Source organism: Elaeis guineensis, chromosome 5 (genome assembly GCF_000442705.2).
Source record: "Elaeis guineensis isolate ETL-2024a chromosome 5, EG11, whole genome shotgun sequence".
Classification (NCBI taxonomy): domain Eukaryota; kingdom Viridiplantae; phylum Streptophyta; class Magnoliopsida; order Arecales; family Arecaceae; genus Elaeis; species Elaeis guineensis.
This window is the reverse complement of record NC_025997.2, coordinates 131,330,612-131,354,921: the sequence shown is the minus strand read 5'-3', so window position 1 is coordinate 131,354,921 and position 24,310 is coordinate 131,330,612. Positions and strand designations below refer to the sequence as shown.

Genomic DNA, 24,310 nt, shown 5'->3' with positions numbered 1-24,310 from the left:
ATCGATAAATCTAAAAAAATAAAGCATTGCTTACCTCATACGCATTTCAATAAATCCACGTAATTCTAAATTTTTTTTTAAAATCTTTTGTTCATAAATCATATCGCAATATCCCATGATCAAACATCCACAACCCTATACAGGATCAATTCTAATAACTAAAAAAGATATGAATAATTAAGAAAGATAGAATTGATGGATACCCGCATCCTATAATCCAGATTGGTTCGATCATCTAATTTCATCGGGTCAAAATCTAATTAGGATATAGATGGTCCAGAGTTTGACAATTAGATCAAATCAGATTTCAAAGTGATAGGATCGAGATTTCTTCATTGAGTTCATAAATAAAGTAGAAAGAAAAAATCAGAGGAGAGAGAATTTATGAAATACAATCCAAATTGATCAAGTGCCACAGTCCAATATCTCGATTGGTGAAATCAAATGATCTAATCAAGTCATGGTTAAATCGGTATACAGATAATTCCAAATAAAATCATGGATGATCAAATCTAGTAGTTCATGATCTGATCAAAGCATTGGCATATTGTCCGACGACCACAGATCAGGATGCTTTCATTAGAATCATTCAAACTTATCGTCATTCTTTTCATAATTTTAAAAAATTCTAAGAGAAAAATAATTTAAAGAGAAAAAAAAAAAGAAAAAAAGAGAGAGTCTTTTTTTTTTTTTTTTTCTTTCTTTCTTTCTTTCTTTTCTTTTCTTTTCTTTTCTTTTCTTTTCTTTTCTTTTCTTTCTTTTCTTTTCCTTTTTCTCTTTCTTCCTCCTCCTCCTCCTTCTCCTTCTTCCTTCGTTTAAACAGAGCAGGGGACCGTGGTCCCCCTTCTTCTCCGTCCCAATCTCGTGGAGGTCTCGCCGGAACGGCGAGTGGGGGTTCAACCCAGGGCGGCGCAGCTGTGGCTCCACGTTTGGGTGCTCGCCGGCGACGGACGGCACCGGACGGCGCCGGAAAACCCAAGAACAAGGACAGCCGAAACAGGGAACGATTTTTCTCAAAGAAATCCGACGATTTCTGGCCGGAATCCATGATCCAAATAGTTATGGAAGATAGGAAAGAGGGTAAATCAGCAAGGGCCGGCTTTGTACCTGTTTCTCCGACGACATTTGGGATGCAATCCCGCAATTTGGCGAAGAGGAAACGGCTTCTTTCCGGCGACGAGCAGCGACCGGAGTTCATGGCGTTTGAAGGGGAGTGTTGGCCTCTCTTTAAAGAGGACCGAGGGGAGGAGTCCCTCCTCCCTGGCTTCCGTCTCCGTCGGGAAGCCAAGCGAAATAGGACTCACGCTGGGAGTCTGATTCCTCCACACAGCACGTGCACAGCACATGCTATCCATTTTTTTATGCTTTGAAATCTGTGCTTGTGGGGGTTGGGATCAAGTGGATTAGGTCCGGCCAAAGGGCTTCTTAAATTTGCTTAGAGGGGGATGGTTTTACGATTTTCAAATAGCTTTCAGATTCACTATTTGCAAATACCGACTCTATCCTCTTGTTCAGGATTGTTAGTGATTGATGTGCTCCTTGGCTCCTTTTCAGGTGACACATATTTAGCAGAAAGCTGGTAGTGCAGCTGATTAAATAATATGTTATGTAGCTGATCGTATGGGGACTGCATTATGGGACTTGGACCCCAAAAAAAAAAAAAAGGAGAGAAAAGATTGAGCCATTCGAAAGTTTTTAATTTCTCCGTTGTATTCGAGGTCCAAAGAGGACAGAGAAAGGCCACCTTTGGGGACGAATTTGTACGGGGAGTTTCCTGAGAAGTGATTATAGCCAGTTAATTTCTATTAGGGTTTATCCCGTTCCGATAGACTGATTGTGTCTCTAGCATCTCGCATATAAAAGAGGGAAAAGAAGGTAAAGGCTGAAGAGGCACATCATCAGCCCATGAGAAAAAGAATGAGCTCACCATTTCCCAGCTCATAGCGGATCAAGTTCCCAAAAGAGTCTACGAATTTGTTAATATTTTTTCAAATGGGAGACTCCAGTGAAGCTTCTTCTGACTCTAGGGCCCATTCTTCATCTCGAGTTCTATTGGTTCGGTTGGATCCCTGAGTCTTCTTAGATTACTGGTGCAACGACTACACTTGAAAAGAAAACGTACCTGCTCCTCTTGACCAGCTCCCATTCACATGCGACTCCAGAGTTGATAAGAGTCTTCAGTCTCATATTCTAGCTCAGGAAAACGATGCAAGGCATCTCGATCGATACAATTTTTAATTGTTTGCATTGCAAAAAATGTAGTTGGTGTTCCCATCTAAAACAAAAGCATTTGTTAGTTGGTTCAGTGCTGGATTTAAGGTAATCTCCCCATCATGCAAGCTATAAGTAAATTGTGGACCTTTTTCCTTTTATGATTCCTTTGCTTACAATACAAGTTGTCCTTATTTAATCCACTTCCACTTTCAATTGTTTCACCTTCCGAGCGCATGAATGTGAGCTGACGAAGCCATGTTCTCCTCACCATTTGTGTTTTTGTTTTTCCACTTTCATTGGTGTCTTTGTTCTTCTCATGCTCTGCTGTATTGTTACTAGGAAAACGAACCGGGTTCACGTACACTGTAATATTCTTGGATTGGTCGTATTAATCGCGATTCCATGATGCAACCTCAGTCGTCCGACCTTACCAAGGGATCCGAATCTTGAATAGGCCCACAGCCTCCCTCATGATCTCCACTTCTCGCGTTTCAACCGTTGATTTGCTCCGAGGATTGTTTTTTCTTCTACCCTCCAAGTAAGCCCTCACCCCGATCCACTTTCAAACGAGCTGCCAGGTCCAACGCGTCTGTCCACACGACAAGGTATCTGAAAAGCTAAATGATTCTGATCAGACGAATAGAATAAAACTTTTCAATAATAATAATAATAATAATAATAATAATAATAATTATTATTATTATTATTATTATTTTGTGTGATAGAAAGAGTACAGCTTTGGAAGGATGGAATACAGACAAATAAATGCATGGATGCTGCTGGTGCTTTAGGTTTTTTGAACCTCATACTAACTTCACGGACAAATAATTAGTTGCTGTTATTCTAATCATATTTTATTCTTTAAGGTAGTACGAAGAAGACAGCTGAAATAAAAATCCTCCCACTATGTTTTTTTTTGAGAATAATCCTCCCACCATATAACCCACTCTTCTTTGCTTCCGTCTTCACCTTTGCCCCTCTCTCCCGATCTCCACCAACCGTGCTCCGGTATTGCCTACTAGTACTGGTTATAGTTCTTTCGTTATCATGTCTCAGGCTGTCACGTAAAATCCGAAATAATGAAGCTGTAGGTTTCTTTCCTTTTATTCTGTCGTTGTCTTTGTCATTCATTTTTTTGAAAAAAAAAAAAAAGAATTTCTTGTGCGATGATGGCTGACAGGAAAGGATTACCTCCTCTTTCGCTGTTAAAATCTCGTTTCTTTCGGTTTTCTAGGTCCTTCCCTCCTCTCTTCTGATAGGTTATGGGTTGAGAAAACCTCTCAAAGATCCCATCTTGGTGTCATTTTTTATGATAATTTTTCGTGGTTGAGACTTGCGAAGCATAGTATCGAAATGGCTCGTTCTTTTTGATAGATTTGCCAATGCGTTGATCATGGTTTCATAAAATCTGCGTTGAAACATCCCAAAAAAAAGTTTCCCCTTGGGGAGAAGGTTTATGTAATGTTATGAGGAGTTGGACCAGGCCTTTCTTAGCACCCATCTTTGTTAGGTGCTTGCTTCTTTTGTAGGCCTTGAAGCGTTGCCTAAAATTTGCGTCTTCTGGGGTGATCTGTCTGCTTATTTAACCCACCAAAAGTTTCTTGGTTCATTTCATGAATTCTATGCTTCCATGCTTCTTCTACCTACATAACGGGGGAAAAGAAAAATGAAATTTTCCATCCCGGTTGTGGTTAGACCTTACTGAGATTTTCATTCGAAGACACTGTTTTCACAGTTTGGTGATTTTAATTTTGTTCTCTGCTTCGGATTGAAATCTCAAAAGATAGCCTCTTATTAAGGCTTTTCATGGTCATATAACAAGGCACTGTTCTGGATTCTTTGGCAAATGGCAACAAAGGGAGAGAATCACAGTGATGATATAGAGGGAGGGCCACACCAGCCCTTTTCAGATGAGGGTGATGATGGCCTCTGCTTTGCTGATGCAGAAGACCAGTCCTGGCATTCACCATATTATTCACATGGTGCTGGTTCGGCTTATGATCAGCATCAGTTCTCGAGTGCTTCTCATTTTGAGATAGATGGAGTTCCAGAAACATGCAGGAAGTCTTGCGTCTCTGATTGTTCGGTCGAGGTTGATTTGGAGAGTGGGATTTTAGATATTAAGGTAAACAAAGACAAGGTTGAGAGGGATTGCAGGATTTGTCATCTCAGCTTGGAAAGTGATGCCCCAGATTCGGGCATCCCAATTGTATTGGGCTGTTCTTGCAAGGATGATTTAGCTGCTGCTCACAAGCATTGTGCCGAGACATGGTTTAAAATTAAAGGAAACAAGTAAGTGAAACAACTTATCATTTGCAAAGTTATGAACTCTTGGTTAGATTCTGCAGTATTGCTTGGGGAACAAAGGATTTGCTTTTCAATACCTCATCTTTGTTTTTTTTCTCTTTCATGCTTTCTGTTGCCATGGTGATTCATTTTGTTTGGATACTATTTGCTCTTTTTTATCTACATTGAATGCGGATAGCCTCACATTGAAGTCTGATATTGGCGATCTTTGGGCTGCTCAGATTTGATGATTTCTTATCTGCAATTTGTCGATTTAAAACTCCATGGCATGATGTAAAAAGGCGGAGTTAGACAATATATGCTTTTTGTTGCTTATTCTTGGAATCCAGGCATTAATCTACAGATCTTAGAAACTTATATGAGAAGTATGTTTCTTCTTTACCAGAAAGAGGAGAAACTTATATGAGAAGTATGTTTCTTCTGTATATTAAAGAAATCTCACATGATCATATATTTCAATATTTTTTATTTATGGTTCAGCAATTAATTTTGGTGAAATGCTGGATATATTATGTTTATGATGATAAATGTCCAGGAACAATCTGACCATCCTGGATGTATGGACTACATGATGTAAATTTTATCGCTGTCATTTTGGGTTTCTGTATTCCTGCTGTGGTTTGTTCAAGTGACTTTTGGAGGAGCTCTATGTCCTTGCACTTCCTATGCAATCTTGTGTAGGAGACTCAATTCACCACCATAACCAAGATGAAGGATTAGATGATTTCAATTAAGTTGCCCCTTGATTTGGGACTGCTCTGTGAATATGTAGCCACAACATGGATGATCAAGTCATTTTCAAGTCGGAAACATGATTTATCTGAGGACGGATAGATCTCTGAAATTCTTATACCTATTCCCTCGCAAGATTTAAACAAACAGTTTTCACTGTGTGGCCACCGTTTGCAATTTTACGAAGCCTGGTTCTTATTCAATAGGCCATTTTATTGATGTCGCTGAGGAGTGATATTCTCTGGCTTAACAGATATTAACTTGCTGAATATCCTGAAGTAGGAAAAAATATTCGCTGCAACGGTGATACCACGTCATATGTGTCATAAACCAATAAGGATCCCTATATTTCATCGGTTCTAGTGTGTTTTATTGATTCTCGTGAATGATACCCACACTACCCCCTTGTATTTCACTGATTCCTGACTTCTTATTGGTTTGTTGCAAATATGGCATGGTATCACCGTTGCAACAAATATTTTCTCATGAAGTAGATGTTTTAGGAAGGCACCAGTTGCTTGTGCCATCCTGCCACGCGGCACTTTTTAGCGTCTGACCACTCAGAGGCTCCCCCTTTGTTTTGTCTGCAGAGTTATTTTGGAATTTGGACAATATGCAACGTTCAGTTTCTTCAATTCTGGCGCTAGCAAATTTTATGCAATTGAGACTATCTGATTTGACTACTTGGAGAATAGAGATGTGTTCCTTGCTACATATTCTACTCTTGCTGTCCTTCCTCCTCTTTGCACTTATTTTCTCTTATATCTTTCTTCATGTCTACTGTTATCTCACTAAAGTTCTCTCCTATTTGTGTTGTAACACTGTGTTCGGCCTCCAGCTGATTAATTGCCTTGCAACCGGAGTGTTGACAGTTTATATTTGTGAAGATGCGAAATTAGAGAACAGATAGTTTCTCATAAAGTTGGAGGCTGGTGTTGTATTTCACCAGTGCTTAAGGTCAAAATGGAGTCTCCTAGAATCATTTCATCTCACCCTTCTCTCACATTGTTGCATAAAAACATGAAATAAATTATGGGAAAACAAAGTTGACAGTTATATTATATACCTGTTCTCCACTATGTTAACTTGGGGCCTTCCCCATATGTGATGAGCCTAAGAATTTTGATGTTTTAACTTGTCTTAAAATATCTGCATTAATTAAGATTCAAAGTTTTCAGTCTCAATTATTCTGGCATCTTATTTCAGAACCTGTGAGATTTGTGGCTCGACTGCACAGAATGTGGTTGGTACTGGTGAGACTGAGTTCATTGAGCCGTGGCACAGTACTGCAGCACCACCGGCAGCACCACCAGAAACCCGAAGCTTTTGGCAGGGGCATCGGTTCCTCAACTTCTTGCTTGCATGCGTGGTTTCTGCCTTTGTTATCTCCTGGCTTTTTCATTTTAATATTCCTGGTTGAGTCCATTTCCAGTTGCACAGGTTCCCCAAGCTATCATGAGGAAGTTTTTTCTATTGCTACGAGGAACCCCGAGCAATATCTCTACAGAAAAGAACCTGAATTAGAAGATTTGATGACAGAACCATGATGCCCACTAATAGGTGTGGAAGGTCTGGTGAGTTTGTTGAAGGGCAAGTAAATAACCAGATGCCTCGTGTTGGGTGTCAAAGATCCCTTACAGGTTCTTTGGGCAGAGGAAAAGATCAGGCCAATGAACCATGATGCTGACTTTCAGGCAGTCAAGAGTGTTGATAAAGAGTTTCTTTCTTTTTTTTTTTTTCCTCCCTTGATAGTCCTTTGATGAACTTTATTCTGGGTGTTTGTTGAGCATGGCTATGCTTTAGTTTTCAGCCATGCCATTGTTTACCTATGATCCTTTTCCTCTGATGTACGAGTTGACAACAATTGCCTTCGGAAGTAGGTGCGTAAGTTACTGGTAAAGCTGGTATTGACTGGATCAGGCTTGACCCGGTCTACCACTTGGCATTAAGCCATGAAATGCGGGACTCGTATAAGCCTGTTCTGGCCTTGGGCAATACTCAAAATCTCACCATAATTATGCTTCGGCATAAAATTATAACGCTGAATTGGTCATTGGAAAACTTGCACAGTGAAATCATAGATGACATCAAACTGCTAGGTGCTGGAGGATGAGGGTGAAACAGAATTAAATATACAACATGGTGTTACCAAAAGAAATATATGTCAAGATTTTAAAAATGGCAATAACTTGGTTGAGATATCCGGTTTATAATGGTTGAGATGAAGTCCTGGGAACTGCAAAAGTAGAATTGATACCATACATTTAATAGAGCAAGATTTACTATCTGGATACTCAATCTTATATGAGTAAAATTTTATTATAACATTGGTATCTTCTATATTGAGTGGTATAGGGTGGCACAATAAATTATGCTATGGAATAATATTTTAAAAGCTAAAAAAAGATTAAAAAAGAACTTGATGATAGGGACCATTGTTTATGTGCATGTATGTGTAAATGGCGATCGATTCACTTGGCCCAATATAGAGAAAGATGGCTTGAAGTAGGCTCTTACCGGCCCCGCGCGTGATCCAATCACCACGCGCGGTGGGCGGTTTTCTGCACCGCGGGCGGTGCACAAACAATTGCTCTTAACCTGCAACTGGAGCAACCAGGTATCTCGCTCTGCCTCCTCCATCTGGTTCGGTACTTCGAGTCCGCGAGACCCTTCGAGCCGGGCTCGCAAAGCCCCAAACCAAACCGCCTGCCTCCAGCCCACTATATTTGAATCCAGTATCTCATGCGACCGATCCCCGCTTCTTGAAAGAAAACCCTAGACTCGACTGGAAGAGGAGGTCCGAAGGTTGTATTCTCCTCGCATCTTCGCGGCTGATTTCTTTCCATTGCACTGGACTGCGCCCGCTCTCCTGGTATTCTATTTCCTCAATCTTGGTTTCTTCGTGGGAATTTGTTTTAATGCTGTTCCTGTATCCTTAAAATTTTCTTCCTATTGGAGGGTTTTCCGGCCGATTTTAGTTTTTTTTTTTAAAATTTTATTTCCAAGAAGATGATTAATCTTCCGCTCTAATGAATGACGTTTTCTCGTTTTGGATCATCAGTGTTAGAAGCTAGCTTACGTATCTGAGGAAATTTTATTTCGTTTGGTTGGGTAAAAATTTCTCTCGTCCGGTTCTTTCCGATTTCCAAGAATCGGGTTTTGTGGATCTCCTCATTTTGGGATTTTCAATGCAGAAAACGCTTCTTTCTTCTTTCCTGATTTAAACGCTCCCTTCTTCTTTGCTTTCTCGGAATTTTTATGTGGTGATTTCCTTTTTGACGAGGTTCTTGATATTGATCTTGGTAACTGCTTGTTTTCTTGTATTTTTATTTTGGTAGTACTTGGGATCCTTTCAGGTAATGCTATATTTCTTGATGTTTTTGCGGAATTCTATGTGGTAATTCCCTTCCCCCACATCCCCCCCCCCACCCTCCCGCCCCGCGTGGGTTTTCTTGATTGTTCAGGTGAAGGATATAGCAAGGGTTGCTAATCCATTTTATTGGGCAACGAGTATTGAGAAAAAGCAGGTACTTCCACACTTTCACAGACTCATAATCCATTTTATTGGGCAATTTCAAGAAAACAAAGAAATAGTTGAGAAAAAAGAAGAAAAAAGAAAGAATTCCCATTTGTAGTTAGATGTGCACCATTATTTGCTTGGCTTAATTGCTTGTGACATGTATTCCTCTTTCTAAAGTGTTTGCTGTGGTTTCTACAAGAGGATGTATGCTTGTTTGCCTCTTGACAATGTATAGAGATCTTATCTTAGCGATTTGTGGTTTGCCTTGTAGATCCTACTGAACCATTGTTAAAGTCTATGTCCTTTGAGTAAGGAATGCATCTGCATGTGAAAAATATCCGAAACTATTTTGTGGTTCTGTCTGATTGCGGTCATCTTTGTGATGCTGTGAGAGTTATTGAATGCTGTGGAGAACGTAAGGCAGGCATTTAGAAAATGGCACAGTCGGTTGTTTTAACTTTGTTGGCAACTTGGTTGAATGCTTCTATAGAGACCTCTTGTTATGCCCCTGTAAGATTTCGTGACTTGCTAAACTGGATTTTGATGGATTAATTGGCTGCTTAAATCGGATGCTTTTGCTGTTCATCAACTTTCAGTGATATGCAACAGCAATTGACATTTTTGTGTCATTATTGTTCAAGTAAAATTATTCTTCGCTTTCTCTAGCTCGTTATAGTGGCCTTTTGCACCTAAGCATGCAGATAATTGGAATGGCTGAGCGAGAGATGGAGTATAGGGTAGAGCTTTTTAACAGGTAATGTGATCTTAAATTTTGAATTCTGTAGTTGCTACATGTCATTAATTTCCTGTGTATCTCATTAAAGAAAAAAATTTTTTCAGCCTTTCTATTTTGTCATCTCATTCCTTAACTTTTGTTTTTGATTTACCAGTTTGTTTGATTTACCAGTTTGTTGAGCTTCACTTTCATGTTTTCCCCTCTCTCTCTCTCCTCCCCCCCCCCCTCACACACTCTCTCAAACAATACTTGAGAAATTGCATGGTAAGACATACTTATTTGTTGGTAGAAAAGGATGTATTATTTCATTTCTTATTAAGTTAATCTGGTAGGGCTTACACATGTTTTACAGGAAAAAATGTCAATCTGATAATTAGTTTTGTCAAGATCTTGCCAAAGATGAGATGCACTGACTCAATGCCCAACAACACTAGTGAAACACAATCAAGGCTGTGCCCCAAAAAACCAACTTCAATGTGTGTTGGATACTTGGGTTAGTGAAGTGTCACCTTGTCTCTAACTGATATACTCATTGCCTTCTGATTTTTCAAACAATATGCTGCAAAGATTGAGGTATGTTAAGAACAATTGTTTGATTTACATATCAAATACTGCTTTGTCTGGGTTCAAAATCTAAACCAAAATTTTGTGTCATTGAGCAGTTGAACTTGCTCTTTAACATATAATAACTAGAAAATTCCTGGAAGTTGGGAAATAATAATAACAGTGGTGGAAATGAGGTATGAAGTATTGGTTTCTGTCTTCTGCTAAGCCCTTTTTTTTGGGAGGGGGTTACTTTATCATGAATGCTGTTATTAATGCCCTGTTTGAGTGTTTGAGCTGGTTATTCATGGATAAGCGGTCTCTGATCCAAGCATTCCACTAAAATGAGGCGGGAAATAGATGAAATCTTATGGGATGTGGGAACCCCAACTTTTCCCCAATAAAATAAATCACCTTACAGATTGCTTAGATTATCTGTAAAAATCAGGATAGTCAGTTCTGTCAGATTGCCAGACCCCTTCGACTTCTTCCCTCCTTGTTTTTTTGATTGCAAATTCTCCTTCAGCTAATATCTAGCCACCACAAACCCCCCCCCCCACTCCAAAAAAAAAGGAACATTTTATTGGACTTATATAGATCATGATTTCCCTAAAGGTGCTTCTCATACTATTTTTTGCTATTCCTAGTAGGGAGTGGCCGGTCAAATTGGACTATTTGCAGAAGGTATAGGGTCATCTTAATCTAGATAGGTGCTTCACCTTCTAAACTTGAGGAGAAAACGTAAATGAAAGGAGGATTTTTAGGAGCTCATGATTATTATAAAAATGAACACATTGTTGGATCTTGAGGAGGAAATGGATCATGTAGAAATAAATGACTAGGATTAGCGAAGATAGGAGTCTTGGCTTACATTTTGTCGATGTGTGGGAAAAATTATACATGTTGAATGTAAATATATGTGAGATATAAAGTTTGATCCAGGAGGAGGTAAATTTGTGACAAATTGATGATTGTTGAGGAAGCCCCAATTTGGTTGTTTGAACAAACGGTCTTCAATCTATGAAATGTAAGTTATGGATCCGATGATCAAGTAATTCTGTTGGCGTCTATGACCTAGGTGGGAATAGCCAGCAACACCCCTTTTAACTGGTGTCGCAGTAGTAAATAGGACTATACTATAGGTTAGGGAATGAAGAGATGGCTGTCAAAGAACAAGTGCATGGTATAATTTTTCTGACAGGATTTCTTTGATTATTTTGTTTTTTACCCTTTTTCTGGTTTGGTGCCTAGGGGAAACCCCTCCAGCCCTTTGCGAGGGGTGAGGGATGTTCTATAGGCCCAACTTCCATGATTTATGTGATATGCTCTTTAACGGAGAGGGTTTTTATGTTAGCATTGTTAACAAGAGTTAGACTTATAAAGTGCACTTTCAAATAGAAGGCACGTGAAAGTAGTAGTTTGTGAATGTTTGATGGGTTGAATTGTTTAGCTGACAATAATTGTCATGCATAGCATTTGAGGAATTCTTCTCTCCAAATAGTGGGTCATATATGCCTTGTCATCAATTAAAAGTCTGCCCCTCTTCTCTTTTCTTTTATTCTTAAACAATAAAAAAGGAACTGAACTATAGTTACCGCATTAGAAACTGGGTGTTGGAAATGATATAATGAACAAAAGCAGCAGTATAAAGGTTTTCTGAAAATACATGGTAGGGTATCATATTTTCCTTGTATTTCCAAGTTCTAGAGAACAAGGGTGAGCCTTGGCTTGATAGTAAGGTTGTTTCTTTGTGACCTAGAGGTCATGGGTTTGAAATAAGGAAATAGCCTCTACCCATATGGGGTTAAGGCTGCATACATCTGACCCTCTTCAGATCCTGCAATGACAGGAATTTCATGTACTAGGCCATCCTTTTCTATTTTCAAGTTTTAGGGAAGCCACATTATAAAAAGGTTTCGAGAACATGTTGCCTGAGAATAATTTGGGGAAATATGAAATTATTTTCCTTGATAACAGTCAAAACGCCATCTGTTTAATCTGAAAAGTGGCTTGGTGTTCAGAGGCCACATGCCCGCCTTCAATAACATGCTAGGAATTATTATTTTTTTAATTATGTTTTTATTCCTTATTTTAAATATTAAATATCTGAAAGATATATATTTAGATTGCTCCAGCAAAATAATTTCTAAAGTTTGAATATATTAGGTTGATTACTGTGCTGCTGGTATTTCTTACATCCAACACTTTACTGTCCTATAGGTCTTAACCAGTATATACCTTCATATAATGGGTTGGGCATTGAGAGTCCTTTTAACATGTAGCTCACGCCTGCATCATAATATGATCTTAGATGTTACATTGTCATTACTTATTTGTGCTTCAGAAAGTCATGTCTGAGATTATGTTCTTAACATATATTTTTCTGTCTTCATATTTAAATATTCATTCATTTTTTGTGCCAGTGAACTTAAAATGTCATCGAGGTAGACTGTGTTGCTCATAGATACAAAATAAACTATTAGAATTGCTTTTTAGTTTTGACAATTTTTTCTTTTTAATTTCTGGTACAGGCTTACCAAGACATGTTTTGACAAATGTATTGAGAAAAGGTATGTTGAAATTTGATGAACTTTTCTCTAACCTTCTGATGCTCTTTTAAGATCCACAATCACAATTCTTATTCATTTTCGAAATACATATCTATATTCCTTTGCATTTTGGATATTTTTCAATAGATCAAGCTATCAATGTGGGTTAATAGGAGAAATTTATCTGCTCTTGGATATAACTACATTACCCATGAATCAATATGTCTATACGAATTAACAGTAAAGACTGATGTGCCTTTTCCCTCTGCTAAGAAGATTGATGTGTTTGTAACATACAATTAGTCTTGGGTGCACTCTGCAGCCATAGCCTTATATTCATTTATGGTTTGAAATTCTGGAAAGAATCTTGCTTGTCTTTAACATACTAAAGACTAGGCAGTTCAAGCTCAAATATTCTCCATGTCTTCTGTCCAGGTATAAGGAATCTGAGCTCTATATGGGTGAGAATAGTTGCATTGATTGTTGTGTTTCAAAATATTGGCAAGTAAGTTGTATTATTTGTGTGAAATTGCTTGAACTTGATATTTATGTGAGGCATAATTATATTAATAGATTTAATAACATGAAATAGTACCGACAAAGAAGAATTTAGATGAGATAATTTGACAATGATATGTTCCAAAACTTTGACGAAGATCCATTAATGAGTGCTATGAAACTGTGTCCAATTTCTCAAATTCCTGGCTTAGCTGTATTACATTTTACTTTTTTTTCATCCACTTTTGATTGCATTGTGATTACCATTGGTTGTCCATCACATTAAAATACATCAACATGAACAATGCCATTAATATGCATTTTGTTTTACCATGGTGCACCCATGGTTGTCTTTTCATAGAGCTATAAGTTGCATATCATCGTTATGATTTTTTATCTCTTGACAATCTTATGGAATTGAACAAGTTAAATCCTTAAGAGTTTGTTCTTTTGAGGGTAAAAGATTTAACTAAGAATCTGTATTTTTCTGAATAAGTATTTTTCAGGCAATATATAGATAGAAAAATAATTTATCCATATTTTTTTATGTATTGAAAAATAGTTTGAGAATCTGTTACTCATATTTTTTTGCATTACTAGTTTTTTGGATAAGTTATTAAGATCTATCTATATTTTTCATAATATCTTTTATTATATAAATATTATTATATATAATAGTATAATATGATACATTATATTATAATATATTATATTATAATATTATATTAATATCTTCTATTAATATAATATATTATATATTATTATATATAATAATATATTATATTATTATATTATTATAATATATTATATAAATATTATATTATATTATGATATACTATATTATATTATATTATTGTAATGTTAAGGGTATTTTAGGAAGGAATTAAAAAATTTATTTTTTCGGTTGATGGAAAAATAATTTAGCCACCCTTTAGGTGGGTAAGATTTTTTCCTATTTAATAGTTAAATATTATCTATTATGGAAAAATAACTTATCCATCTTGAAAAGCCCAAGAATATAGATAAGTTGATCAATGAGAAAATTGACTAACTTTCACATTATATTTATCTACAAAAGAACATGCCGTAAATTATCTCATGTATCAAATGTTATTGCATTACACTTTATCTTATTATGTTGTACATATAGTTGCCCATTTTTAGTGCTATAAGATGCTTGGTGGAGTTATCTTTTCCTTTATCTCTTGACAATCTTATTGACCTGAACAATTTAAATCCTTAAGTTTTCTGCACATATTGGAAATATTTCAGGTTAACAATCATCTACATTTTCTCCCTTTCTCAAATGTTGTCTTTCTTCCTTCTTTGTGATTCCACATCATAGTTCAATTCCTTCGTTCTTTCCAGTTCATTAAGAAGTTACAAAAGCAAAGATTCTAGTAATGATTTCATTTTACAACCCACTCCCCCAACCCACAAAAGAAGTAGAAGAAGAAGATTTCATGATGGACATATTTCTTACGTTATATATCCTTTTCTTATTATTTAGTATGGCCATAAACTTTAGAATTCATGTTTGTTTTTGAATGATGTAATTGTTTATTCTTCCAAAAGTTAGTTGTAAGACCTAGAAATTTGATCGAGTTTAAGAATCTCACTTTTCCCCCATCTTTGATCATTTCACGTGACAAATTTAATAGGGCGGTTGCTTAGTTCCAATCAACCACTAATGTGAAGCAACCACAACCTTTTGCATGTGATAGCACGTACTTATTACTGCTGGTTGGAGGCATGTGGTGTAAACAAAATGCTTCCTCCTTACATGATTAAAGGGGTAGAGATACTCGGAACGTTCCTAGCTCGGGAGTAATATCTGAGGCTTGTTTTGTGCTGTACGGGGCCTCCCGTAACTGAATGGAATCCGGGGGAAAAAAACCAAAAGAAATTGCTTGTTTGTCACTTCATACGGTAATTATTGTTTTTTGCAATTGAGGAAGGAAGCCTTCCCCTAATTTATTAATAAAGAAAAACTAACATAGGAGGAAATACATTATATTCAGTCATTGATTTTTGCAATAATACGAAGTAAAGCCGATGGTTCAGAGGCTTCTCATTCTGGAATTCGGACATGCTTAAACAGATGTGCACCAGATGACATATCAAGTCAACGCTATCTTTAATTTGCATCATTGGTAAGAAAAACCCATCCACACAAGGGATATATTCCTCTAGTTAGGTCCCAGTGGAGCTGTAGCAAACTGATTCCTTTAATTCTTCACCCAAAAAAAAAACTGATTCATTTAATTCTGGACCGCTCCTATTCGTTACCCACTACTGTTGGCTGGTTGACCAAATGAATCAATACAGTGAACCAGCTAGATGGCTAAAAATGCAATGAATATATTTGAATTCTTGATTTCATATTTGCGCATGATACAAACAATTTAATGAAGGGGGGTGAACGAAACCATATTGACGGCTAAACAAATTAAAGACCAATAAAAATAAACATAACAATAAAACTACACCATCTGTAAGTTGTTTTAGCCTCAAAAGCTGCACCATCTTTCAGTAATTCTTGGGCATTAGTTTTTACTCGAAGACTGAGTGGAACAGCTCCTTGAAGATAGTAAGCAGCAGGCCACTTGAGCAAGAACCTGCGCCTGCATGGCATCTCCTACAGCTTCTTGTACCGTATCATTCATCAACTACGATACTGTTGGAGAAAATATCATTCATCAGATAAGCAATTCCGTGGCATTTACTAGCATCGTTGGAAAAATTACTGTTTCACTAGCGATAAACTACAAAAAATCCTAAGAAACGAGTTGATTACTGTTTCACCGGTGATAGAGTACAAAAATCCTGAGAAACCAGTTAAGTTCACAAGTTTTTTTGATAGCATGTTAAGCAATAGTGGGTACCGTTAACGATATCGGGTAGAAAGACGGGGAAGAAGTAAAATAACAGCCGTTGCTGGAATGCCAGACTGAAGAAGCTACATTTATCCAATCACACAACACTGACTGTTCAAAAATCTTCAACTCATAGGCTTCCTAAAGAAGATCAAAATTACAAATGTGTACCTATTGTGTAGTTTCTATTACATCCACTCATAGAAAGCCATTGTAGCTAAGGCTTAATGGAAAAATTAACCCCGCGCGCGCGTGCAGAGAGAGAGAGAGAGACCCAAGGATAAGCTTTTTTTTTTTTTTTTTTTTTTTGGAAGATGGCTTGAGGTTGACTTCTGACCAAATTCCTCTTGCAAGCTGTAGGCATGAACATTCCGCTGGCATATTCTTGCTGTGACTTAGAAGAGGGTCTTAAAGCATATTCTTTTTCGATACCCGAGGATAAGGCTTGTACCTACAGAATGCTCAGGCAAAAGACTTGGCTTATGGTGTAGAAGAAAATATATCATTAATCCTACATTAATTGAAATCAAGAAAAAAATTATCTTATATAAGAAGGAACCATCCTTTCCATGTGAAGTGTTTTTAAAGGACAAAATCGTAAAGCTCAAAAAATGATCTATACAGCTTTCAAACTATGAACTGTAGGTCAAAACAGACGATACCTCACGTGTCGAATCATGAGTCCTTAACTGCAATATTGCCGCTAAAAGGGCATCATTCTCAATGAACTATGGGGCTCCTTTCGCCTAAATATTACTTTATGGGAGTACATAGATATGATCTGTAGAATACACAGATTTTTCTTTAATTGAGGAACTATATCACACAGACACGATCTGTGAAAGTAGAAGAAAAGACATCATTAATCCCATATTGATTGAAATCAAAGAGAAATCTAATTTATATAGGAAAGAACCATCTTTTCCTTTGACTAGGGGAGGCTATATTCCACAGACATGGTATATAGAGTATCCAGATTCTCCCTTGACTTGAAAAATTATGTTGTATATTGTGATGTAAAAAAAAAAAGACATCATTAGTCCCATATTATTTGGAAACAAGAAAAAATCTAACTTATATAGGAAGAGACCATCCTTTCCACATAAGATGTCTTTTAAAGGATAAAATCGTGAGATCCAAAAATGATCCATACAGCCTCCAGACTATGGACTGTAGGTCAAAACAAACAATACCTCACATATCAAGGATAAAATCGTGAGATCCAAAAATAGCCTATACAGTCTCCAAACTATAGACCGTAGGTCAAAACAAACAATACCTCATATGTCGAGCCATAAGCTCTTGATTGCAACATGACCCATGCTTTTCTGAAACTATTGGAGCACAGCACTAACGATGACACATCCAAAACGATTGGCATCCATCTATTCTATAAGGCTCTCCAAATTTGACTGGTTAGGAATAAGGCTACTTTGTTCATGCAGCGATCTATTGGATGTTTATCTCTTAAGAGCCTCTTCCTCCATTATACCTAAAGATCAACTTTGATGGGAGTGTTCTGCACGGCTCGGACAGAAATTGTGTTTGCCAAACAAATATTGGGGGTTAGGCAGCTCATTGTTAAGGATGATTCGGCCATCATGATGACCTGATTACAGAACTACGCTCGTGGTGGAGTCACTCATCCCCTGCTGCAGGACATTACGGTCTTGGTGGAGAGATGTTTTGCTCTGACCTTCAGACATGTTTTCCAAAAGGCGAATACCACAGCTGAGCATTCAGATGAAGTTTTGTGGATCAAAGCAGTGGCCCTAAGCTACTTCGGGATTTTTTATTTTTTGATTCTTTTGGTTGTATTTATACAAGAGGTGTTTGAATGAAGCACCTTTTATATATATATATATATATATATATATATATATATATATATATATATATATATATATATATATATATATAAAATAAAATTCTGGATACAAAAAGTGAAGACAGCAGCTAAAAATTTTTCTTACCTGACTGGCTATTCCATCAACCTTGCATCCAACATTCTCCAATCTTTCATGCGTGGTGGTGAGGTCTAAGCGGGTGCAGGCTTCACCAAGAGGAGATAAAGAAAGTTTATGCATAGAAGTTGCAGGACCATGGGCAATGCCCATCAATATGCATAAGGGCATCTCCCAAGAAAAAATGAATGAGGATCAAGGATTATATGTTTGCACACAAAGTATGAAAATAGTAAAATTGAAAAAAAAGAAAATCACCCACTTTCAACCAAAATGCTATTACACCTCATGCAAATAAATCTGTGAGTAATGACTGTATGACCATGGTATTTATGTTGCCAAGGTTGAAAATTAGTTCTACAACTTTTTTCCAGAAAAGACCACTGTAATCAAAAGAAGAGAACTAGTGACAAAATTTGAAATAACAAACAGATTGCAAGTATAGGTTTAGTCAAGCAATATTGAGGGCAGCGACCACCAAAATGTTCTACAAGCAAGAATTAGGGGAGAATTGCAAAACCTATATCATAGGGAGCTACCTGATGTGCGTTGAGAATTTCAGTAATTTCACAAGAAAAGAAATGCGTGACAGCAAGGAGATTGTTAACAATCCAAAACAGAGATTCCAAGGGAAAACCTTACATCTGCATCTTTCTGAAGAGATTTAAAAAGAGTCACTAATGACTTCAGATTTGGCCTCTCAATGAGGTTCACATTGCAAATGCTGAGAAGCCAATCCTGCTAGTTCAGTCCCATCAGCATGGGCAAAATGCCCGTCCAAACAAGAATCCATCAGCACTAGAAAATTATTGCCACATACCGGTCAAGTGCCTGCAGCAAAAAAATCTATGTTAGTGCCTTGAATTCATGACTTATGGTGGTAAAATTGTTCTGTCCAGGCACAAAACAGATAAGTAAAAAGAGGATAATAAAGAAAATAATATTTTCTAACACTAGCATGAGTAAAGCCACAGAAGTTCCCATCTGTTTTTCCCTGCTATTTTGCAATGTACATTTAAGATTGAAAAGGTAGAGGCAATAAATGACAATGTCACTACAAGTGACAGTATAAAGCTTCGACCATACATGCATAAACAAGAGGCCTAAAAGATGTAGATGCTTAAATGGAAGCACATGCACTTTGTAACACTCTATTCAGATTAAAAATGCCATACACAGAAATTAATATCACCATAAAACCACTTGACAATGTCAAATTACTTTGTGGTGTGCACAAGTTTATATGTTAGGCTGCTTACAAATACTTACGTGGGCATACATCTGGCTGCATGATGGTCTTCCAGATAAAGCATTCTGGTTTCAAGGGAATTCACCTTCACTGTTTGTAACTAGATGCTCTAAACAAGGTAATTCCACTTGAAATCTCAACCACAAACATTTTCAACTTACAATAATACCCAAGTTTCTAAAGGATGACATGTCAAGGGTAGTCAAAGGAAAAAAAATTAGTAAAAGTACTAGAATCTTAGCTTAACATAATAACCTTCTGCCCTGGCAGCAGAGTTAAGAGTTTCCTGTCCTTCAGAGCATAAAGACCAAGGTATATATTAAGCTACTGCTTAGTGTGATTTTATGTAGAAATATCTTGACATCTTCCAAATCATTCAAGTAAATTAACATTTACTATGTACTGTTATCAAACTCAGCTTAAAATCAGGCAATGCCAAGCATAATTTGTCAGAGAACTTACATGGCTTGGGGGAATATGATTTCTACTAAGAAGGTCAAGCAGTAGAGTTCCAAAGCTGCATTTTATACTCTCCTGCGTCACTCTCCCTGCCAAATGGATCTGATATGATATATGATGCTTTCCAACTTTGAACAGAATAAGTTTTAGTTTTCATGCACACTGTAGATTTCAATAGCCAAGAAGGAAAAGTAAAGCTAGTTGCATGGAAATTTTAGCATTCTATTACAGCTTCCATGCAACCTAATAGCTAAAGACTGAATGCCTATACATCGTGATCCAAGCAGGAAATTCATTTGGGGAAGAACATGCAGAACAGAGATCTCAAAAAAGAGTATAATGGTTACGTAAAGATGTGCAAAAGATATTCTTGTGGGGTCATTCCTATGATACCAACAGCAAAGTTCATGCGTCGAGTTTTGGCCAGGGCAGAGGATTTTTTTTTTCTTTTGCTTTTTCTTTTTTTTAATAGATTCACCATTTCTCTTTACCTTTGAAGTTGCAGCTAACCACAAAAACAGATTATTGATCAGCAAAAATATGTTGGACAAAAAGAAAAGAGAAAAGGTATTCTAAATATCATTTTAGAGTATATTCGACAATCTGGAACCTTTACTTTCAATAGTATGACACCTTTTAAAAGATACAAGCAGTAAGAATTAACAAAAAAAAGAAAAATGCAAAGCAAAAGTTTAAAAATTGAATATTTTTGTTTCAATAGAACACCCCACCAAAATTTCAAACAATGCAAACAACTTTTTCTCACCATACATGAACCAGGTCCTGCATTGCATTAGGCAAACAATGCATGAACAGAACCAATATAACAAGTTTGACCCACCAAAATGCTTAAACATGAAGAAGTCCAGTAAACATGCCTACAGAATTTGCATCTGTCCGGAGGCAATCTGGAGGTGTGAATGCCAAGTTTGTGCTATAACTCTTCTCATTTCTGCTTTGCTACATGAAGCCAAAACAAGACAGCCTGAGATTACATCCTGTCAAATGCCGATGACATGATCAGGAAAACAGCCAAAGCAACAATGATGCACAATAATGACATGATCAGGAAAACAGCCTACAACATTAATGCAGCATAACAGCCGAAATGAACAATAGGCATGATGAAAGAGGGACTGCTTATGTGAAAGCCACCTAATGAATTCACTTGATCAAAGAGGACTCTATATGCGTTGAGATCGTGACATAGTGTCCCCTCCACCTGCTGCAATACCCCAGTGACTGTGCTAGGTAGAGCACAACTCTTATCCTCATTGCCCAATTCAAGGCTGGGTATCCCCTGATATATACCATCACCATCCCTCATTGTTTCATGATCAAACACTGATCCAGTTGATACTACTAAGCAATGGAAACAGAAGCCTTCCTTCAGAAGCCCTTTCTAAAAATATCGTCACTAGCCTGCTACCCACTAAAATCAAACGGTTTTTCTTTTTTTTTCGTAAATACAATCAAACAAAATTTATTACCCGATCGATTCAAGAAAATGACCATCCAAAGTAAATAGAGTATAGCAGGAGGAAAAGATGAACTGGGAGTAACTTGCAAGGAAGTCATCTTTCGTGATAATCAAATTTTATGACTATAATCAACAAATGCTCGGTGCATCAATTGAACTGTATAAAATTCTCATATAAATATCTTAAGTTTCCATAAATACCCCCTTCCATTCACGATGAAACGTATTCAAGATTATCAAATTCATTCGGAAAGATAACCACATTTATCTGGTACGGTACAAAAACAAAAACCCGGGAAGTGATAATTTTACGAATCAATAGATTATCTCAGGTTTATTCCGTAATAGCCGGTAATAATTTCAAATTATTGAGAAATAACCGGGGAAGGAGGGGAGTGAACACAGCGGAAGAGGTGCTTCGCTAGGGTTTCGTGGGGCATGAACTCAGCGACCAGCACCCTCTCGTCACCCTCGCAGCAGCAGCCTATGAGGTTGGCAAGCCGCTCGCTCCGGAGCTGCCCCACCGCGAGCCCACCGAGAAACCAAACACCGGAATGCGATCGAAATCAAAACACGAGAAAGAAGAGGAGGGAGAAGAAAGAGAGAGGGGAAAAAAAGGCAAGGGGACCGACGAGGAACCGTGGTGGGGTCGGGCCAGGCGAAATTGTGGGAGTGTCTAACGGCGACGGGGCGGTCGCTGTTGAGGAGGTGGCCTCCAAGACGATGAGGTCGGGGGAGAAGCCATCGGTGGCCGCCCGAAGCTCCTTCAGCCTGAGTCGGCAAACCTCACCACGCCGTCTCGTTTGCCGTCGCCCCCATCCTCTGCAATAACAAATAAAACCACCATCACCTCAGTAGGTTGCCAATAAAGCAAGAAAGAAAGGAAGAAGTACCAGCATCGTCGGCGGACTCGAGGACAGAGGATTTGAAGTGGGCGAGCGAGTCCCCATTATTGCCCGCCGACGAGAACCGGCAGCATGAGATCTAGAGATATAATCAACAACAAGATCTCATCACTCATGCCACCATGAAGCCAAACCCCCATTATCCAAGTGCAAAGAAAAGAGAGAGGGAAAGGATGGGGGCTGGGAAGGGCAAAAACAGGGAACGAACATGGAAAGAGAAGCTTCTTGGAGTGGATTTGTTGTGGTTTGCAACCTTATCCGACCTCTCCCGTGTTTTCTCGGCAAGCACTAGCACCTTCTCGCTCCTTCCGCACGGCACCGTACCAGGTGAAGACGGTGCGGAAATGGGCTTCCTCCTCTAGGGCTTGCCTTAGGGACGCAGACAAGTATGGGGATTCGTCCGTGAGGGCTTCTTCCTTCACTTGGCAGAGGAGTGCGGAAGACGCCTCAGCAGAGGAGCCGCTACTTGATGGCTTCAGTGTTGGGCTCAAAGGATTTCTTCCCTTCGGAGCAAGGGAGGAGAGTGGGGACTGGGGCGGGTGGAGAGGCGGGAGATGCCTCCATGGCAAGGAGAGAGGAGAGAGAACGTCTTCCGGCTTTATCGTTTGAACCTAACCAGAAAGGCGGTCGGGTCCCGATTAAACCAGTTCAAAACGTCGATCGCTCCGGTTTTGAAAACACTTAATAATCTTATTAAATAAAATTATTTGAATAAATAATGTTATTTAATATTATTTTGAATTTATTCTTTTCAAATTAAAAATTATCTTTATCTACTTTTCAAATATAATAAATAATAATTTTTCCTTTATTGTAATAAATTTCAAATAGCTTCGACCAACGTACTTAATTACTCCACTTATTCTTCCAATAAAACATAAAAGAATAACTTACGTCACAAAATAAACTATCTCATCTATAATAGAAGAGATGATCCTGCAAAAATTATCCCACTATCAAATGCAAAGTATGAATCTTTTCGTTATTAAATATGTACACATTTATGTCATGCTTTCCTCTCGGTCTACCACCTTCACTGCTCGTTCCCCTTCTTCTAAAACGCACACGGGAGCTCTCTCGGGTCCCCTTATTCGGATAATAAAGAAGAGGAGCCCCGACCCATTAGAGACTAAATTAGGTGCACTAAGAGCCAGTTGAGACCCTGGCAAAATCTAATCATGCCTCACAACAACTAATTGAAAGCTTAAGTCAATGGACATGAAGGCAGACAAGCTTGACCACGGTAAGACTAGATGATGCTTGCTCCTAATATGTCCTCTTTGCAAGAATATGATAATTGGGGCCATCGATTGTTTTCCAAGTTCATGGCCTTTTTATTTGGTGGAAATGATTATTGCCTTTAATCAATATACAATTGGTGTGGCTTACAAAGATGACTAACATGATTAGTGTTGTTGACAGTGGCGTATTTAGCAGACCTGAGCTAGCACGCAGAGAAATGTGTAGAGATAATTGTGAGGATTCCAACAAAACTAATGTTTGAAATGTCGCTGTTATATAACAAGCTAATTATGCCCCCTCTCATAGATAGTGACAGCAACAATATCATGCGAAAAGCATATGGAAGTAGGTCAGTTTCTAGGTGCCTGGGTACATTACACGTATTGTTGAGAATAATGCTACCATCCTTGAAACTGACCCATTTAAATTACTCCAAATCTTTCAGTCAAATAAACTAGTTATTCAGAATTGCTCAGGGGAGGCATCTCCAAATAGGCTCATTTATTTTCTTTATTGTACATTTCGCACCGTTCAAAAATCTTACCAACCTTCGTGCATAGTACTGAGGGAGTGAGCCATTTTTGCAATCAATACTGTTCGGTGTCCGAACAAGAAAACAACTTCCTATGTACAATCGACAGCATCCCAATGGAGGAAGAACATAGAAAGCTGACAACTCTAAAGTGACTCCGGCTTGGGAAGAAATAAAGTCTCGGACAACAACATACCGACCAACCATAGAATCAATGCATCGGAAGGCTCAACTAATTTTAGATCCAGCCGAGATCCCACCTCAACGGACCATTGAGAACTTCCATCCTTTCGACTGACTGTATCATTCTTTCTTCACTCTATTATTTGTTGAAATTCTGACCGACTTAAACATCAAAAAATATCCTCTATCAAAAAATCTTCGATGAGTAGATTTTTTTATAGATTTTCTTGAAGAAGGAGAATTTCATTTCTAGCAAGACATTCTCCTCCTCAATAGGTGATTGGCCTTCACTTCAATATGAGACCAAGGCCAATATGAGAT

At 37.9% G+C, this 24,310-nt stretch overlaps 1 protein-coding gene and 1 long non-coding RNA gene across 28 annotated transcripts; one reads left to right on the top strand and one right to left on the bottom strand.

Annotated features, from left to right (window-relative positions):
• Positions 1–3,158: 3,158 nt before the first annotated feature.
• Positions 3,159–15,108, top strand: LOC105046382 (uncharacterized). Of its 18 annotated transcripts, none has more exons than XM_073258639.1 (8): positions 3,159–4,506; positions 6,460–8,125; positions 8,610–8,780; positions 9,045–9,527; positions 9,862–10,002; positions 12,584–12,622; positions 13,037–13,106; positions 14,761–15,108. In XM_073258639.1, exons 1-2 carry the CDS (start codon positions 4,061–4,063, stop codon positions 6,671–6,673), a joined length of 660 nt encoding a protein of 219 aa, XP_073114740.1. In that variant the 5' UTR covers positions 3,159–4,060; the 3' UTR covers positions 6,674–8,125; positions 8,610–8,780; positions 9,045–9,527; positions 9,862–10,002; positions 12,584–12,622; positions 13,037–13,106; positions 14,761–15,108. The 18 variants fall into 18 exon arrangements, with proteins under 18 accessions (XP_073114740.1, XP_073114739.1, XP_073114746.1 ...); XM_073258638.1 differs by having other exon boundaries at positions 9,862–10,082; XM_073258645.1 differs by lacking the exon at positions 13,037–13,106.
• Positions 15,109–15,404: 296 nt separating this feature from the next.
• LOC105046318 (uncharacterized) lies at positions 15,405–22,644 on the bottom strand. 10 transcript variants are annotated; one of them, XR_012141751.1, is made up of 7 exons: positions 22,241–22,642; positions 21,760–21,949; positions 19,651–20,645; positions 18,582–18,770; positions 17,949–18,028; positions 16,638–16,756; positions 15,790–16,426 (listed from the first exon to the last, which is right to left on the bottom strand). It is a non-coding gene; the product is annotated as an uncharacterized lncRNA (long non-coding RNA). The 10 variants fall into 10 exon arrangements; XR_012141748.1 differs by lacking the exons at positions 15,790–16,426; positions 16,638–16,756 and adding an exon at positions 15,405–15,776 and having other exon boundaries at positions 22,241–22,641; XR_012141749.1 differs by lacking the exon at positions 16,638–16,756 and having other exon boundaries at positions 22,241–22,641.
• Positions 22,645–24,310: the final 1,666 nt, after the last annotated feature.

What these genes read in the sequence shown, in the direction of transcription:
- LOC105046382 (XM_073258645.1), top strand. Translation starts at nt 4,061, where the DNA reads ATGGCAACAAAGGGAGAGAATCACAGTGATGATATAGAGGGAGGGCCA. An exon ending in TTTAAAATTAAAGGAAACAA is followed by an intron (nt 4,507 to 6,459) that starts GTAAGTGAAACA and finishes ATCTTATTTCAG; the next exon opens with AACCTGTGAGATTTGTGGCT.